This window comes from Cyprinodon variegatus, unplaced genomic scaffold, assembly GCF_000732505.1.
Source record: "Cyprinodon variegatus isolate N-32 unplaced genomic scaffold, C_variegatus-1.0 Scaffold343, whole genome shotgun sequence".
In the NCBI taxonomy this organism is placed as follows: Eukaryota; Metazoa; Chordata; class Actinopteri; order Cyprinodontiformes; family Cyprinodontidae; genus Cyprinodon; species Cyprinodon variegatus.
The window spans coordinates 533,264-550,770 of NW_015150796.1; the positions used below are offsets into that span (position 1 = coordinate 533,264).

General features: G+C 38.5%; 1 protein-coding gene across 1 annotated transcript in view; it reads right to left on the reverse strand.

The window, feature by feature from the left end:
• Nucleotides 1-1,838: 1,838 nt before the first annotated feature.
• The window catches only part of pdgfra (platelet-derived growth factor receptor, alpha polypeptide), a 19,672-nt gene continuing 4,003 nt past the window's right edge, over nucleotides 1,839-17,507 (reverse strand). Inside the window, exons 5-29 of the mRNA XM_015385555.1 lie at nucleotides 16,983-17,122; nucleotides 15,060-15,222; nucleotides 14,452-14,644; nucleotides 13,878-13,993; nucleotides 13,489-13,779; nucleotides 13,147-13,404; nucleotides 12,907-13,031; nucleotides 12,629-12,797; nucleotides 12,330-12,519; nucleotides 12,107-12,222; nucleotides 11,844-11,970; nucleotides 11,561-11,757; nucleotides 10,737-10,831; nucleotides 10,378-10,510; nucleotides 10,020-10,124; nucleotides 9,142-9,252; nucleotides 8,610-8,763; nucleotides 6,624-6,784; nucleotides 6,236-6,351; nucleotides 5,643-5,765; nucleotides 5,439-5,550; nucleotides 4,063-4,162; nucleotides 3,795-3,900; nucleotides 2,831-3,066; nucleotides 1,839-2,726 (exon numbers count right to left, since the gene is read on the reverse strand). Coding sequence (XP_015241041.1) covers nucleotides 2,579-2,726; nucleotides 2,831-3,066; nucleotides 3,795-3,900; nucleotides 4,063-4,162; nucleotides 5,439-5,550; nucleotides 5,643-5,765; nucleotides 6,236-6,351; nucleotides 6,624-6,784; nucleotides 8,610-8,763; nucleotides 9,142-9,252; nucleotides 10,020-10,124; nucleotides 10,378-10,510; nucleotides 10,737-10,831; nucleotides 11,561-11,757; nucleotides 11,844-11,970; nucleotides 12,107-12,222; nucleotides 12,330-12,519; nucleotides 12,629-12,797; nucleotides 12,907-13,031; nucleotides 13,147-13,404; nucleotides 13,489-13,779; nucleotides 13,878-13,993; nucleotides 14,452-14,644; nucleotides 15,060-15,222; nucleotides 16,983-17,122 — 3,785 coding nt within the window. The 3' untranslated portion in view covers nucleotides 1,839-2,578. The remainder of the gene's footprint in view (nucleotides 2,727-2,830; nucleotides 3,067-3,794; nucleotides 3,901-4,062; nucleotides 4,163-5,438; nucleotides 5,551-5,642; nucleotides 5,766-6,235; nucleotides 6,352-6,623; nucleotides 6,785-8,609; nucleotides 8,764-9,141; nucleotides 9,253-10,019; nucleotides 10,125-10,377; nucleotides 10,511-10,736; nucleotides 10,832-11,560; nucleotides 11,758-11,843; nucleotides 11,971-12,106; nucleotides 12,223-12,329; nucleotides 12,520-12,628; nucleotides 12,798-12,906; nucleotides 13,032-13,146; nucleotides 13,405-13,488; nucleotides 13,780-13,877; nucleotides 13,994-14,451; nucleotides 14,645-15,059; nucleotides 15,223-16,982; nucleotides 17,123-17,507) is intronic.

Here is a 17,507-nt window from a genome sequence, read left to right on the forward strand (position 1 = left end):
AACGTGTCCGTCATATTATTAATGTTAGATAGAAATCCCTGCTGCAGCTGTACACTCCAACTGTTGAAAGACATTTTCAAACAGAAAGGTCCACTACTTTGAATGCCAAATGTACCTTTTGCAGGTACTAATTCATTTTGCCCCAGTGCAAAAATGCTTGTCTCCTTCATTTGTATTCATGTGTTAAAATTAAATATTTTCAGGAGATTATTAAAATGGGTAAGGGTCGTCTGTTTCTGCCATCATCAATCTGCATATTGCTATAACAAAATGTCAAACTGTGGAAAATAAAAAAATGAGAACCATCTATCTATGCAATAAATGTTCACTTTCTGCAAAAAAATTGTTGAGAATAAAAGTGAACATTTATCTCTCCCGAATAAACCTGAACCCCTACTTGTTTATTTCACATTATAGGATTTATTAATAATAATAAGAGAAGCAAAACATGGCATTTGTTTACATTATAAATCATTTATTGAAATATAAATCATCTGAATGTACATAACTTCAAATAATGAAATGTATTAAAACATCGTACTTGGTGTGATTATCTTTAACTACAGATAGAGTACCATCACCGACACATCACTCACAGCCAATCACATCCACACCGCTCTATACATCTGAGGCTAGGAGAGAGATTACAGTATTTTAGGCTCTGCCTGCATATTCATCTGCAACACGTAAGAAAAAGCAAAGTGCATCAATGATTGTACTTTATATCACAGTCAGTAAGAGGAGGCAGAAGTACAGCTTCTAAAGCGAGAAGATAGGGGCGGCGCAACACATGTATAAGTGACAGATGTACCACAACACATCAGCTAATAGCTGTTTAATAGTAAAGCCTCATGATGGTGAGAGTGAGTCTGCCGAAGGTCAAAATGGTTAGACAGGTAAAAAAACAACATGAAAGATTATAAAAGGTCTGTGGCCGTCATTTACTTGTTCCAACACTCGCTTGGCTTTCATCCATTTTATTGTAAAGCTCCCAGAAATGCAGTTGCATGGCCTGCAACTGATACTTTATCCCATCTCATTAAAATAACGAAGGTTATATAGTTTTTTTTGTAGCCATGTTCTAACAAGATATGGGCTGGTTATCCATATCAAGACTAAATTTCCCCGATCGTTAAAATTCCCACAACTTAAAGCCCTTAGTGCTCGTGTTGAAAAGTTTTTTCAGTTGTTTGGAGAATTTACAAACACAGCACTGCCTCTATCCAACCAATACTGCATAATACAGGCCGACAAGCTAAAGGAAGAAAAATGCACTTTCCTCGGACTTACAAAAAAAAAAGGATTTGTAAGGTAATGTGTCTGTTTAGAAATATTCCAAGCTGTGGGTATTATTTAAATTAAATCCAAATACCTTTCTGTCAGACATTTTGCAATAAAGAGCATAAAACTACTACAAAATTAGGCATGATATTTTTTGGAGGACATATGTCTACTTATCAAAACAACATTAAATAAATGTTGCTTTTCTGTTTTAAACATATTCCATTAGGTCATGCTATCTATTTCAGCTTGAAATAAATACCCCGAGTTAACCAGCCCATATCTTGTTCTAACCTATTTATATTTCATTTTGACATTAATTTGTTTTTTTATGGACCATCACTATAACACGTGTTTCTAGAAAGCAGTAACTTTATAGGACGCATAGAAGACGCTATAGAAGCTTATTTTATACTCACATACAATACTAGACAACTAGTAATTCCCTCATATAAAACAACTCTGGAGCTATTTACATTACAATCACACTTCATTTAAAAAATGCCCACATGTCAAATATGAGCTAGATCTTTACCTGGGATCTTTTTTTGTTTTTGGGGCCAAAGTGGACAGGCAATACAAAGACTAATGCAACTAAGAAGCTCTTCTCACGCCCATTCAGACAGATATGATTGGTTACTACCTGCTTGTTTCACAATAATACATGTTCTTACACCAGTGACGTAAAAAAATAAATTTGAACTACTGCATGTACTTAGCTATTTAAAACATTATGTAGTCACAGAGAAAAAGATGCACTCAGTCCAAATGTTGTGCTTAAACTCAAGGTTTTGCTACTGATTGTGCCAGCATCAGGTGCTTCAACTGTAAAAGGTCTTACTTCCTCATAATACAGTTCCTGGTAATGGAATCGTATAGCAATAATAGTGCATTTGTAGTGGTATATTGTAAGAGTTGTGAAGTTCTTGATTTGTTCCTTCTTGCTTATACTGTAGTTAAAAAATGCCCAACACAATAAAGCTTTATAAAATGAAGATGTTTTTTTTTTAACTGTTTGATCTGGATGGGTCAAACACAAACGTTAGCCTCCTCCCTTCTTTCAGTCCCATTTTCATTATTGCTCGTCCACATCTCCAGCCCAAGAAGGGTCTTTGTCCGCGGAGAAGTGATGGGCGTACCTTACGTCACCTCTGACTCACAGAGACTGGCAAGTGGTTTTGTTCTGTCCTTGTAGAAGGAGTGGCATGGCTAGAGTTTTTGGCTGATTTACAGGTCTCGCTCTGCTGTCCCATGTCCTTGCAGCTCTGCCCATTGCCACCCTTTGGTTCGGCAGCTGTCACAGAAAGCTGTCCTCCACCAGATCGTTACAGTCCAGACACATCTCGTCCAGCAGAGTGATGTCCTCCAGGGTCTCACCCTCACGCTTAGCATAAGTGGAGCTACTTGAGCCAGTCTCAATTGCGCTCTCCTCAGATGTTTGAGAGCTAAACCAGGAAAGGACAACACATGATTTGTAGCTTTTCAATATTTTGTCACATAACTTCCATAAAAAATCAGTATATTTTAAAAACTTTTATACTATGCATACCTGTGTCTGTTCCTTTTTCCATACTCGTCATCGGATATAGGGTCCAGATCGGGGAGGGGAATAATGTAGCCACTGTCTGAGCTCAGTCGCTGTTCGTCGAAGCCGCTTTCCCTGTCCTTTAGCTTGCCCTGGTTCTTGTACGGTATGTCAACGTAGCCTGAGTCAGTCTCCATGCATACTCTGGTGACAGCAGGGTGGTCACTCTTCAGGAACTCAAGGTTCACTTTCTCGTAATGCTGGATAGAAAAGAAGTAAACGCCTTTCGTTGGCAAAACTAAAAAAATATATATCACATCTCAAATGGTGCAGAGTAGAGATGTACCGGTACACATACAGGATGTAGGGATGTACACATATGATTAGGAAAATAAGGTTCTAAGAAGGAGAGAGGTGTGTGAGGATTTTTATTTATTTCATCATCTTTTCAGTTGGTGTGACTTAAACTGGAAATCATCCAAACATCCTAGCCAAGGCGAACATGCTAAAACCAGTTGCTCCTGAACTGCTTGCCATTAAAAGAGGGAGTAGGACAGGGGCAAAGCTGTTCTGACGCACAATATGTGGTGTGGAAGTTTAATTAAGGCTGGGTGGTGGAGGCGAGAACCAAGGCTGTGTCATTACCCAGACTGAGGCCAGCCACTATGACCATCCAGCTGCAGCATTAAGGCTCTAATCACTTTTACACAAATGGAGGGAGAGAGCCTCCAGAAACACTCCCATTGCTCTCACAGAGGATGTGGAAGGGCTTATAACTACCCTGCTACTTTATTAGTGGATATAAAGTATAAAAAGGATTTTAACCTGTACTTTGCTCTACAAACTGGTAGTAACAAGGCCAGTAAATGACCCAAAAAAATAATAGAACAGCAGAACTTCTAGGTAAATAATGAGGAGGTAAAATTTACAAGCAGGTGTTACAATTACTGAGAGTCCGGAGATAGGAGAGGTCATGAGGAACACTCACTCTCTTGTAGCTGGAGGGCAGCAAAGACGCCATATTCTCACTCAGACCCATGAAGGAAGGCCTTTTCTCTGGCTCGCTGTTCCAGCACTTCATCATCATCTCATACCTGAAAAGAACACAACGTTACTGGAAAAGGCAGCACAGCTAAGCCTTGTCATTTTTCAGTGATGCATGTCAGTTGCTGCACATGGGAGCTTAGAAATAACATTATTTTACAAGATGAGAAGGAGGTTTTGATAAACTGGCATTCCTGTGAATGGTTACTTACACATCTTGAGGTGCATGTTCAGGCTTTGACATTCGGTATCCGCTCTTGATCTTGTTGTAGAAACTGGAGTCTACCACCATCCCAGGGTACGGTGTGCCACCTTTTAGAAAGACATGGTTATTTATGAGTGTGAACAACTCTTCTTCTGAAGTATGTTTAAAAGGTTAAACTTTTGCCGGTGTTCACTTATTTTTTATTGCAGGAAAATAGATTTATTTAAAAAACTATCTGGGTATTTCAACAGGAGTTTTGCAGATTTTTTCCCATGCTTAGATACCTAACCTAACCTATCTAGCTGAAAAAAATCGACTTTAGTCCACATCAAGTTGTTGTTGTCCATGTTTAGGTTAACTTATTTGTTTGGGCTCTGACTGGTGAACATTATTTTGTTTGACAGCTTTTATTATTTATTACCTTAATGTAAATCTGTTTTAATTGACTAGTATGTTTTCCTGTTCTTTTCTATTTTGACAAGTAGCTAAAAGAAACTTTTATGTCATATCTTATTTATACCTTGGAAAAACAAATGAGCGACAGGGTAGGTTGCATTACAGTAATCTTTTTTTTCTTACTAGTACACTGTCACATAAAAAGGTAAAAAGTCATTATAATGTTTGCTGCTAACATATTATTATTCTCTATATAATTTCATTAGTATGTAAGAAAAGTTCAAAAGGTTACAGTATTCAATAGAGTTCAGAGAGGAAGTTCATTGGTGGTTCACCATCTTCCATCTCCATCAATTCAGAATACTCTCCATCTTCTTTGCAAATTAGCAACTAATGTAAACATAGGGATAGTTTTATGCCGTTACAGTTCATCCCAAACTATCACACAACAAAGGCAGTGTTTGAATATTGAATATAGAAGTGCATGTTGATGCAAATCCAACACACACCAATGGGTGCACTTTGCCCCATACAGTGGTCGAAGTTATGCCCAATGTATCTAATTTCCATACTAGATACCTGAATCTCTTTTTGTAAATTAAAAACACCAATTTAATTTTTAATAAACCCAAGTAAATTTTATATGTTTTTTATTTGATATCTTCAGCCTTTAAAACTACTAAGCAGAATTTGTACATAAAGAACAACAGTAAAGTCATTTACTATAGTTTTCATTCTTTTTTTTATCAATTCAGGGCATTCCTTTAAAGAGACAGCAAAACCTGGTTTATTTTTGTGATTTACAAGCTATTGTGGCAGAAAGTTAGACTAATATTGTTGCTTTAAGGAATTATTTAACAAACACAGTTTGATTTGAGAAATATATTTGCAGTGATATTCAGAAGGAGCCAAACTGTAGCACCTTTATATTAAAACACTTGTCATCTATAGTTAACTTTTATGAGAAAAATTACTTGAAAAACTTACCAAGGGTGAAGATCTCCCAGAGGAGTATGCCGTATGACCAAACATCACTAAGACTGGTGTATAAGTTGTCAAAAATACTTTCTGGTGCCATCCACTTCACTGGCAAAAAGGTCTGCCACAAAAGAGAAGGGATGTTTTTGTTAAAAGATGGGTATCATTAAAGTACTGCATGACTTACTGTTGCGAATATAAACAGATACTCACGCTTCCTTTAGAGACATAGTTGTTGTCATGCATGATGTCTCTGGCCAGCCCAAAGTCACAGATCTTGACAATTTTGCCCTGAGAGAGAAGGACGTTCCTGGCTGCGAGATCCCGATGCACACACTGTCAAAAAGGAGGTGTTGTTGTCATCTGTTTGCTGCAGCACATCATGCTCCCACAACCACAGGCTACTTCTGTGTTTCATTTTCAGCCAGTTTCATTTTTAATACTGTTTCATTTTCCTTTATAAAGCTTAAACTTTATGCAAGCAGAGCAGTTGGAAAGAAGGCCATGACCGCTGGGATATTTAGGGATAATAACTATGAAGTTGGACGGGTAGCTTCTGGCTGCAACTTGCCTCGGCTTGGTAATTCTAGCTCTTACTTTGCTGCTGCTATATTGGTTGTCTGGCCTCTCTCCTGAGTGGGTTCTACAACCTTTATGGAGCTGCTTATCATACAACCACTGCTTTCCTAAGTTCCCACCCGCTTTATTTGGCAGTCATCTTATAGAGCAAAAACAACCTGCGATTATAGCCTGTGGAATGAGAAGAATCTCATGATTGGGAGAATATTTGACTTCTTCAAGCTTACATTTTTGGAAGCAAGAAACTCCATTCCTTTGGCCACCTGGTAGGTAAAACTAAGCAGGTCGGTGGTGGTGAGACCTTCACTCGTGTCATCCGACAGCAGGTTGTCCATCTCAGATTCTGGTTTGGAAAATACACAGTGAGTGCTCATGAGTAAATGTTTACCACGTGTTGTAAATATAGCACACTTTTCTAAGACCTGGCTTTTAATGGCATTCTCAAACTGGCCATTATTATGTGAGTGCTACAATTATCTTCTCCATGTAATTACAGGCCACTTCCAGGCCTAAATTCTGACAAGGGTGTACCCCTTTAACCAGCAATGACTCAAAGGCAAGACCAAGGCCAATAACTCTGAGGACAGAGGGAGACAGAAGAACTGCTGTGCGTACCGCCAGAGCCTTTCTGTGATGGAGGGTGGTCGTAGTTCGGACCATGGATGTCTGTGTACTTGGAGTTTGTGCTCATCTCCAGCATTGGTACATACTGAGTGTTGTCTGCCTGTTTCATATCCATGTAGTCTCCTCTGCTCTCAAAGGACAGAATCACATAACTGAAAGCAAAAACAAAAGAGGAAGGTGTGTTAGAGATGGTAAGTTTGAATAATATTAAGTAATATATTAACAATTGTCTTACAGAAATATTGATACATTTTGTTACACTACAGCTGCAAACCTAATTTATTTTACTTGAAAATGACTCCAGAACATTTGCCAGGAAGAATTTGAGCAATTTGGTATGCACATATATTGAGCATAAATGGATAATTGGTATAACCTTTTACCTACATTTATGTACGTCTATTATTGGAATGTCATTAGCAGTTCTTGTCAATTAAAGATGGAAATGTACGGTAATTGGTCTTTGCAAAATAGCTCATGCACAGTGATGTTAGATGCAGGATATCTCAGGTTTCAGTCTTGCAAGATATGTTTTGTTTAATTTTCCTGTGGACTTTGACTGGACTTTTGTGACAAATCAAATAGGTTTAATCTAAATCCAAAGACTGTGCCAAATTCTTTAGGATTTGGTTTGTTGTCCTGCTGGAAGGTGAATCTTCACCTCAGTATTCAATTGTTCTGCCGCTTCTTACAGGTTTTCTTCTACGATTTAGCTACCTCCATCTTCCCGACTTTCACAGCCTTTTCTCAAGCATTATAATAGCAAAATTAACTCATTACTTTGATTAATGGGGTGTTCAAGGGTATTGCTAGTTTTTTTTTCTTCCACCAAATACTGTTCTTGCATATCCTCAATGAATTCTGCTTTATCTGTTTTATGTGGCTTTTGGTAAAGTGAAAACATGAGTTCTTAAGCCTTTACACACTCCTAGAAAGCCATAATTTTCAATCACTCAACACATATTATCATGACAGAAACTCTCACATGAGCTATGGGTGTTTGCTGTTCCCCCACACTTACCATGAGCCTTTTTGGGGATGATTTTCTGCTAAATGTTCTCCTTGCCTGACTTGTTAGTTTAGGTGGAAAATGTCCCACAAAATTTCCATATTATTTTGCCTAATGCTGTTTTAGATCAGTGAAGATTTTTTTTTCTGTTACTTGAATACATTTTCTCTTGCAGACCTTGGAGGCTCAGTAGAACAAGTAGCCTTATGATGAGATTAAAAATGCGTAAGCGGATTCTTTTACTAATCGGTTGTCTATCTAACGCAACTGGTTTCACTGCATCTTATTTACAGATGTCATTGTAAAGGATGCAGGATCTATGTAACTTAAAAAGGACCTTTTTATATGTAAAAAGCTTTTTAAAAAAATCTTTGATTTATCTTCCTCATCACAATCATTTATTACTTTGTTTTTGTCTGTCATATGAAATCTGCAAAAAAATATTTAAATCAAAGGTTTCAAAGTGACAAAATGTGGTAAGGTCAAAGGGTATGAATATTTTTCCAATGTAATCAATCTGATAATAAGTATACATCAGTTTTTGTAATCACTTGTTCTCCCGTTTCTAGGGCTGAGGTTAGAGGGCGATGTGGTTGAGGCCAACATGGTAGCCAAGATTAAATCATGTTATGGTGTTTCGAGGCGTGGTCACTGTGAGTCATCCATCAGCAGATGCTCCTCAAAAAGAAGACGAGGCTGATGTTTCACTGAATGCTAGGGAGGATACAATTAACAGGTAGCTCAGTAGAAACAACATTAGGCTGAAAGCTGAGATCCCTTCGAGCTTTGATCTGATTAGGAGAAGATGCCAGGCAATATCCGTTACCACTGAGAAAATGGTGATTATGTTACTGTTTAGGAAATGTTTCCATTAAATACAAAAATGTAAATGTGTTTGGAATTAAACATGGTTATCTGTCAGAACAAAACATGTAGAGCTTTTTGGCCATTCGCTTTGGATGCCATACCTCCTGCTGTTCTCATCTGCAGGATTGATCCCAAAGATATCCAGCTCCTTCTTGTTTTTCTCAGGACTCAAGCTGAGGAAGCTCTCCCTGTTCTTGTGTAGATAGTTGACCAGGTCACCATGGAAGCAGTACTCAGTGATAATGTAGATAGGGCCTGGGAAACAACACAGAAGATAAAGGCGTGCATCGGCGTCAGTCTGCAGGCTAATCTTATCAGAGGCTCATAAAGGCTAAAAGCACAGCCAGGAGAGCAAGCTTCTACTTTCCCATAAAAAGCCAATTAAAATAGCAGGCCCACCAAGAGCTGTCAATTTACTGTGGCTGTTAGAGCTGTAAATGTCTTCTATGGCCAAATACGGGTTTGTGTTTGTGTGCACATGCACGTGATTAAGGGAAAAACTGTGCAAAGTGATGACTGGTTTATGTAAATGAAACAACAATGGCTGTACTACACTATTATTATTGAGCACGTCTATGGCTATGAGTGAGCATGTTTATTAAGAACTTCTGTTTTTGTGTGTGCTTTTATCACCTGACTTGGTGCATGCTCCCAAAAGGTTTACAATGTTGAGATGGGGTCCAAGGTGAGTCATGATCTTCAGTTCAGACATCAGAGCCTGCTTTTCACTGGAGCGAGCTGTGGCTGAAAGAAGGCACAGGACCATAACTATCACAAAACAGTTAGAGCACAGAGGATTCATCAAAGCACGCATCAGCCATCTCTTATCCTCCAGTTAATTTTCTTACTATTTATCTTTGATTGTTTGGTTGGTTGTTTGTTTAAGAAAAGCTTGGGTTTTTTTACGCTTAAAAGAAATTACAGACATAACAGACTTAATCTGCAAGACTAACAGAAAACTGTCATGTGGTAAACTAGGAAACTTTAAATTTTTAATTGTGTAAAATGTATTTTTAAGACAACTTCAGATTAACAAAGAAGTCAAACCCAAAATATATATGTCATAATAGATCTGAATATATGCACAATATTCCCTTTTCCTTTTAAATTTGTACAATGATACGAAAAAAAGAACTGTAAACATGGTAACCAAATTGAGAGTTTGCCACCATTAAAGAACATAATTCATCAAGTTAGAAAACACAAAGTATAGACAATACTATTAGTTGGGTATTTTACAATCATACTCCGTTGACAAAGCTAATTAAGAAAACCCAAGTGGGCAATTTGTAGTTCATCTTAATATTTTAAAAAATTGCTTTTAGGACTGTTTAATGTCTCATCAGTGATGCTAAATCTTACTTTGTTAATGTGGTTCACCTTAGAGTCTTAAAACCAGAAGCAGCTGAAGATTCCAGACTAATCCTGTTTGCCAGAGCATGCTGGCAGTAACCAGACAGTGGCTACCAGAGGCATTCCTCATGTCTTAAATAAAAGTTTGTTAAACTTACGTTTCAGCATTTTCACTGCCACCTTCATTACAGGCTGAGAACAGCTGAGTCCATAGGCGGTGCCTTCAACCACCTTTCCAAAGGCTCCAGAGCCCAGGATCCGACCTGAGAATGACAGGAGGATGTACAGTATGGATTAGTTATTCAGGGTGAAAGGGACATAGACAATCTGCTTTATCATCATTGCAGTGGTTCAATCTCCCTTTCATCTATGAAAGGGAGATTCAATTAAATCCAAGCCATCAGTAACCAACCAGTCCTAGCTTACTTATCACAGCTTCAATTCAAAGCCTGAGTAAGATTCAGAAGTTGCAACATCTCCAGAGGAAACCATATGTTTCTAAAACATTAAACTCACCAAGCACAAGTCTATCTCGGGGAAATTCCCATCTGGAGTCGTAGGGAAGCTGCATGGGATCTACATAGATGTACTCATGGCCGTCCGGACTCACAGATTCTATGACCCTCCAGCGGATCTCATACCGTGGTTTCTAGATGGCATAGAACACATGAATTCATCATTGTCTGTTAAAGTAAAACATAATATGAACATCTTTGAACAGGCAGAGCAGCAAAACCAGATGCACAATATTTAAATCTCATGTTAACATATTTTGGTTTTGAACTGTAACCGCATATGGCTGAAAAATGGAAAATGAGCAACAGAATGGATAAACATGCGAGAAGTGAAGGTGTGCCAAATGATTCCAACAATACCTGCTTCCAGATAACAACCAAGACAATGAGTGAGATGATGACAATGACCAGTAGAACCAGCACTGCGGCAGCTACCGTCAGCTCAGGGTGAGGGCCTGTTTGTAGGAAAGCCAGTGATTGCATTTTTTACATTCTGAACACTTTTCATCACATGTATGATTGAAAGTAAACACACCTTATGTGTTGCAATGAAACATTCCCTTTAAATGGGGTTTAAAACTACCGTACATGGGAATCTGGACAACCACCCCCTCAAAAAGGTATGCTGGTAAGGAGCGGGGAGGAGTCAAGAGACTTGCATTATTAGGGAATGATTATAAGGGTATAAAACTCATGCTGTGGTGTATTATTTTTTTATCCTATGGTTTATGATCCCGTAATTATCTGTCAAAATATTTATCAACCCTTTCCTTGTAGAAAATGGGTTCACATTTACCGTAAAAGTTACGTTTTTAATTTAAAAAACTAATTACTGTTTTGCTTTACAAATATATAAAAGGGAATAATCCATGAACTTATAATTAGTGTTATTTTTAGAGGGAAACATTGTATTTACATTTCATTAAGAAGTCAAAAGTAAACAAACACTTTTGGATTGGCTCTGCATTTCAAAACATTGCTCAACTTGCTAGTGATTCTAGTGAAGGCTAATAAGAGCCATATTGTCTGATCCATTTTGCAGAGACAAGTTGCAGACCTCTGCTGTAGACCAATAGCAGCTGCCTAAGCACAAATTCATTGTCTTCTTCAGTAGAACGGCCATTTCAATGGCAAAAAAGAGCATCTAAATTCATTTGTATGCAGCCATTGAGTGGAGTTCTTACCAGTGGACACCAGTTTGATCTCCCTGCTATCTACACCCAGTTCATTCTTGGTAAAGCATCGGACTGACAGAGTGCTTTCCAGATGACCAAACATCACTTGGGCCTCCAGATTGCTCTTTTCATCCAGGTGCGACTCCATCGTGATCTCTGTGGAGTTGGTGGGTAGAGGCGCCCAAGAAGACGTGTCATTGGCACATCTTGAGGGAAATAAAGAAATAATTATTAGGTTACATTGGGTATACATGCATGCATTCAAAAAGGAAACAAATTGCAATTCTCTTACTGTTTAATGTTCTTGCATATGAACCACTCTACAACGGGAGTGGGTTGCCCCCTGGTAATGCACACTGCTGATTGTCCTGTGGCTGAACCATGGTGGAGGTCCATAAGATCCACAATGACTGCTGGCACTGTAAAATTATGAGCAAAACAGGGTTTGGGCATATCAGTGTGTATGAAAAGATGTAATCTGATTGACCCTAACAGTGGCTAATGTTGGATCATTAAGATCCAATTTATTGTGTCAGAGGGCATCTTCCTCCTGACCTTTAACCACCAGGTGTAAGCTGACTTCATGGCTTTGGTTTCCATTCTCCACTCGCATGGTGTAGTTCCCACTGTCCTCCTCCCTCACCCGGATCAGGGTGAGAACGCTTCTGTAGCTGTGCAAATCAACAGAAACGTCTCTCACCACAGCAGCTCAAAACAGTATAAGACATTTTTGCATAACGCTTTGTTTACTTTTAAATTAGTATTGACAAAGACTAACCTTGTCTCACTTGTCTTCTGCAGATTAGTGGAGAACTCAGCGGTCACATCATTGAGTGGAATGCCATCCTTGAACCAAGTAACATGGGCATCGGGAAAGGAGGATATTGTAGCGCTTAACTCCCGGACCTCATCCAGTCTTGCAGATTCATGGTGCTGAAAGTCCGGGTTGATCGTTAAAAACTCACCGGCTGTTGGAAAAGAGGTGGTCAGCAATGCTAAATACCAATTCAGAAAAGGCCTTGATGGAATAACAAATAAAAAATATTAACCCTAAGTAGGCAAGCTAAATACTCATACCAAAAACTTGAATAGCTATTTCCTTTGTCTGGGTCTCTCTAGACGCCACAGTAGTAATGGAACATGAGTAGTTGCCGCTGTCTTTGGTTGAGGCATGTGGGATCGTCAGGGTGTACAGAATCTCTCTATCTTTCCTGCTTTCTCGTACAGTTTTTGTACCACGATTAGCCTGTAACACAAAAACAATTATATAACCTTTAGATATCTCCTACATAACATGAAACATGTAACATATTTGGAGAATGGACTGGGATTTATATATTTATGTATTAGCTCACCAGTTTGCCAGGGTATTTCCAGTTATCTTCGAGTAGGTAAGGTCCTTGAGCCAGACAGTTGACAGTTATTGTTTCTCCAACGAGCAGAGCAGTTCTTTCGGCATAGAGCTTAACTTGCAACATATCTGAAACAGGGCAGTTGATACTGCTGAATTTTTTTGTGTGATATCAGAAAGCCACATGGAAAATTTTAAAAACAATAAATGTAACTTACAAGCTCAAAAACCCTAAGACACGCACCTATTGAATCCTGGACGATGTACTCTTCACTGGTGTGCACCTCTCCATTTATTATGGCCTTGCATACATAAGTTCCTGCAGAAAATGTTCCTAAAGCGCCCTGTTTACTATCATACATACAAGGCACAGGTTGGTTGGTGTCAACATTGACCAGTGTCACTATGGCACTGGGATCAGACACCCTACATGGAATCTCAACATCACTTCGCTCAGGCGGCAGATGGTATATGTATGCTGGCAGGAAGGGAGAGTCTGGATCTGTGTTGGGATAAAATGAGTCTTTCAAACAAGAGAAAAAAGCTAATCTACCCCAAAAGACGCAAAGAGATCCAAGATTCATACCTGGTACATAGATGTAAATGCTGCTTGCCTCGGCTTCCTCTGTGATGTTGCCACTATATTGGCAAGTGTAATAACCAGTGTGCATTAATGTTGCTATGTCCACAGTTATGGTGGAGACAAAAACGCCGCGGTCCACCTGTGATTGTTCCACCCTATGGAATGGTGTGTCCCATACAAGTTTTGTGCCTCCACGACATGTTAAAGTGAAAGACGAGTGGAGGGGAACAACCATTTCTTCCAGGTCTGGTTGCAGAAGGGGGGCGGAGGAGGGTCTGATATCAAGTCTGGTAGCTGGAAAAGGACACGTATTGAGAATTCAGTCATAAATAAGCAATCGTAAACCACGCATTAATCCAGCTAATATTTATTTTTCAATCTGCCTATTTTACCTGTCATTTTGAGAATAAATGAGAAGTGAGCAGTTTGTGTGCCACTTATGGCTGTTATTGTGTAATTTCCATTATCCTTCTCCATAGGTACTCGGAATGTTATAGTGCTCTGATACCTGTGTGAGAAACATTTGAGCTGATGAAATTATGTTGAACGAAATTATACAATATTTATATTTTAATCAGATGAGAATGTATATTCATCCATAGTGCGAAATATTCATAGACCTTGACCTTTTTCACATTTTATTTCATTACAACCACAAATCCCATCTTTTGTCAATTTTTTTATCAATATAGTACTTTCTTGTAAGAGAAAGAACACCTAATTTTAATTTCATTTTTTTTAACTAGATAAATTTGTATTGAGTGCCCCTGTCCCATTCAAGCTACTCCTCAGTTATGATCAACCTGGTTTCTTGTATATAGCCCCAGTGAAATATGTAGAAGTTTGTGGTTGTTTTGGAAGAAATTGTGAAAATATTTCAAGGAATATTGATCATTCTTTGTATTTCAGCTTTGTAGCTTCTTGCTCATGCACATTTTATTAAAGAAAAACAAACTTTGCACTCACCGATTCCCCTCAATGCGACTAAATTTTGTGAAAATGTAAAAGTCCTCTGTTAGTGCTTGGTCATCTTTCATCCATGAAACTTTAGGAGTTGGGTATGCATTAATGTAGATTGTGAACTGTGTCTCTTCAAAAATTGTGACAAACTCTGTCTGCAGAATCCCTCTAGGATCCAGGGTTAAAAAGGAGTTATCCTCTGTGACAGCAAAGCAAAAAAAGTTGCAAATAATCATGATTATTGATTCTAAAAATGTCTAACAATACAGAGTCAGTATGGAAAAGGGGTGAGAGGAGAAAATGAGACTGAGTGATTGAGAGGGCTGAGGTGAAATAAAGGCCTGACACACATCTGTTGAAACCATCCCATAAAACACGATGCATGATGGTAAAAACAGAGCTCAAGCTTTCTTGTTGCATTGAAGAAAATCTCTTTCACACATAACTAAACCCACAATGTGCACATATGTGAATACGCTAATTCACCTGAATGATGATGAGGATATCAAACATTTATTAGGGATTGTAAATCACCACATGGAGCACAGAGTATTATACTCCAGTTGGAAGCTTATTCAAAATATTTAGAGAATGCTTCGGAGAGGGAGACTTACCGAACACAGTTACAGCCACTCTGCCCGCTTTGGCTTTTCCACTGGCCTCATTCCTGACCGAGCACTCATAGCTGCCGCCGTCCTGAACCGTGGCTTGTGGGATACTCAAAGTGTGGATGACCTTGTCCATAAGAGTTAACTCTGTCCGGAATGCATTTACAGCCTAAAGATAAAAATATATGCAAAGCTACTCTCAAGTGACATGGTAATCACAAGAAAAAAGCATTTGGTTTAAACATATATTTGGTTGTTTAAGCTTGGTGTGTTTTGTCCATCACACAGTTACTGTACCAGGCTAATGACTAAAACATTTGTAAGGGCAGGAGATAAATCAGGATTATTGACCCTTTTAAAGCTTGTAATTGCACCTGAGGACAGAGCCAGGAGTCAGGCCTTGTACATTTCTACCTCAATTTCTCTGGAAAATGGCTTCAAAGAAGCAAAGAATCATCAATGTGCCTCAAAGTTTGACGAATCTGGGCAGCACTAACATAAATGAAAACACTGGCTTCAAAGGTGTACCCTAAACACAGTAATATTTTGACACATTACAAATGCAAGGATGCAGAGCTTATTTTAAGAGAACCAACAGCATCAGGAAGACTAAGAATTACAACAGATAGGTCAGGGAGAAGGTTCGAGACAGAAGCCAGGTTGAAATATATTACCATCTCCACAGTCTTGAATATTTCACAGAGTGTGTTTAATCCATCACCCTACATTGGAAGGAATACAGCACAACTGTGACTATACCAAGACATGAACTGATTAGAGAAATGGCTAAGAGAACTATGCTAACTCCAGAAGAGCTACAGAAATCCACATCTCACATGGGAAAATATGTTAATGGGAAAACTATTAGTCACACACTCCAACCTGGTGAAAACAAAGGCCTTGCTAAAGAATACATTAAGAAGTCCCATTTAAGGTGAAATAAAAAATATAGAAGAAGTTGCTGTGGTCAGATGAGACAAAACAGAAATTTCTGAATGAGATGTGATGTACTTTAGCACAAAACTGAAACTGCTTCTAAACACACCATCAGCACTGTTAAACATTGATGGCATAATGCTCTTTGAATGCTTCTTTAGGGACTCCACTGCTACACTTAGATGCTTTCGATTGAAGTAAATGCAGGTGTTAAAATGGCCTAACCAGAGTCCGAGTGAGAATCTATCTTCAAAGGTGATGTTCAGAGAAACTCTCCATCTAAGACTAGCAATTTTTCCAAGGAAAAGGGCTCTGGATATATAAGGCTGGTATAGATATACTAAAACAGACTTGCAGCAGTGATTGGACAGAGAGATGCATCTAAAAGGTGATGCACACAATAACTTTCAGATTTGTCATTTCTAGAATGTTCCTTTATTCACCTATGAGCCTCTGTACCAAATACATTCGGATTTAAAGTACACTAAAGTTTGCAGCTTTAATATTACTAAATGGGAAAAGGTTAACTGGATATGAATACTTTTTTGTGTGAGTGTGCAATGCTCTAAAAAACCTTGAAAAGTACCTGGTGTTTATCTGAATGATATGTGGAGACAGCATCCGTCCTACAGGTCTCATGGTCTGCAGGTTCAAAGGATTAACTATTGCCTTATTTACCGTCCTTTGAGCTGCTTCCTTTCCTTAAGCCATAAGTCATGAACCTTTAACCTTCCTGTCAGACTCTTTGGCATGGGGTTAACTGCCACAGTGGGTTTTTCTTAAATGTCCCAATCAAGAAAAGATTATCTAACAAATATGCAACCGTGAAGAGACAAGCAAGATTTCTATGAAAACATAAAGGTATGTGTCCTAAATGTATTAATGATTACAGTATATATCACGTGGAATGGAAACAAAACTAGAGACTAAGATTAATATGAGTTCTGAATAAACAGGAATACAGGACAAAGATAGAAAGCAACTATTTCTTACCTGTGTTTTGAGATAGATCCACTGCTGATGAAAGGATGGGCCCAAGGGTATGATGCAGGAGATGTTCAAGGGCTGCCCAACTCTTATCATCTCTTCACTAGCACTGACCTTTATTTCAAAGTCATTCGCCTCACTGGGTTCTGCAGGAAGGACCACCACAGAGAGGCTATCAATACCCGGCATCTCACAAGAACCAAGATGTCGACAGCTTGATTACTGTGACCAAATTTATTATATTGTAATGGCTGTTTTCATTCTCAGACACACAATGCAGAAGAACAAAGCATTCTAAGCTCATTTAAGTGGCGTAATACAATGCACACATCACATTGTGGTTATTGCCAAAAAACATCTGAAGTATTCTTTCTGCTCTTGTTTTGTTTTGCCATGATTCTCTATGTTTTCTTTATTTTTGCCAGATTTTTCGAAACCCCACTCTGTGTTCTCACATCTGGCTCACATTCGAAATACATGTGAATTTCCTTAACGGAGAGATTTTATTAAAACATGAAAAAAAATTATAAA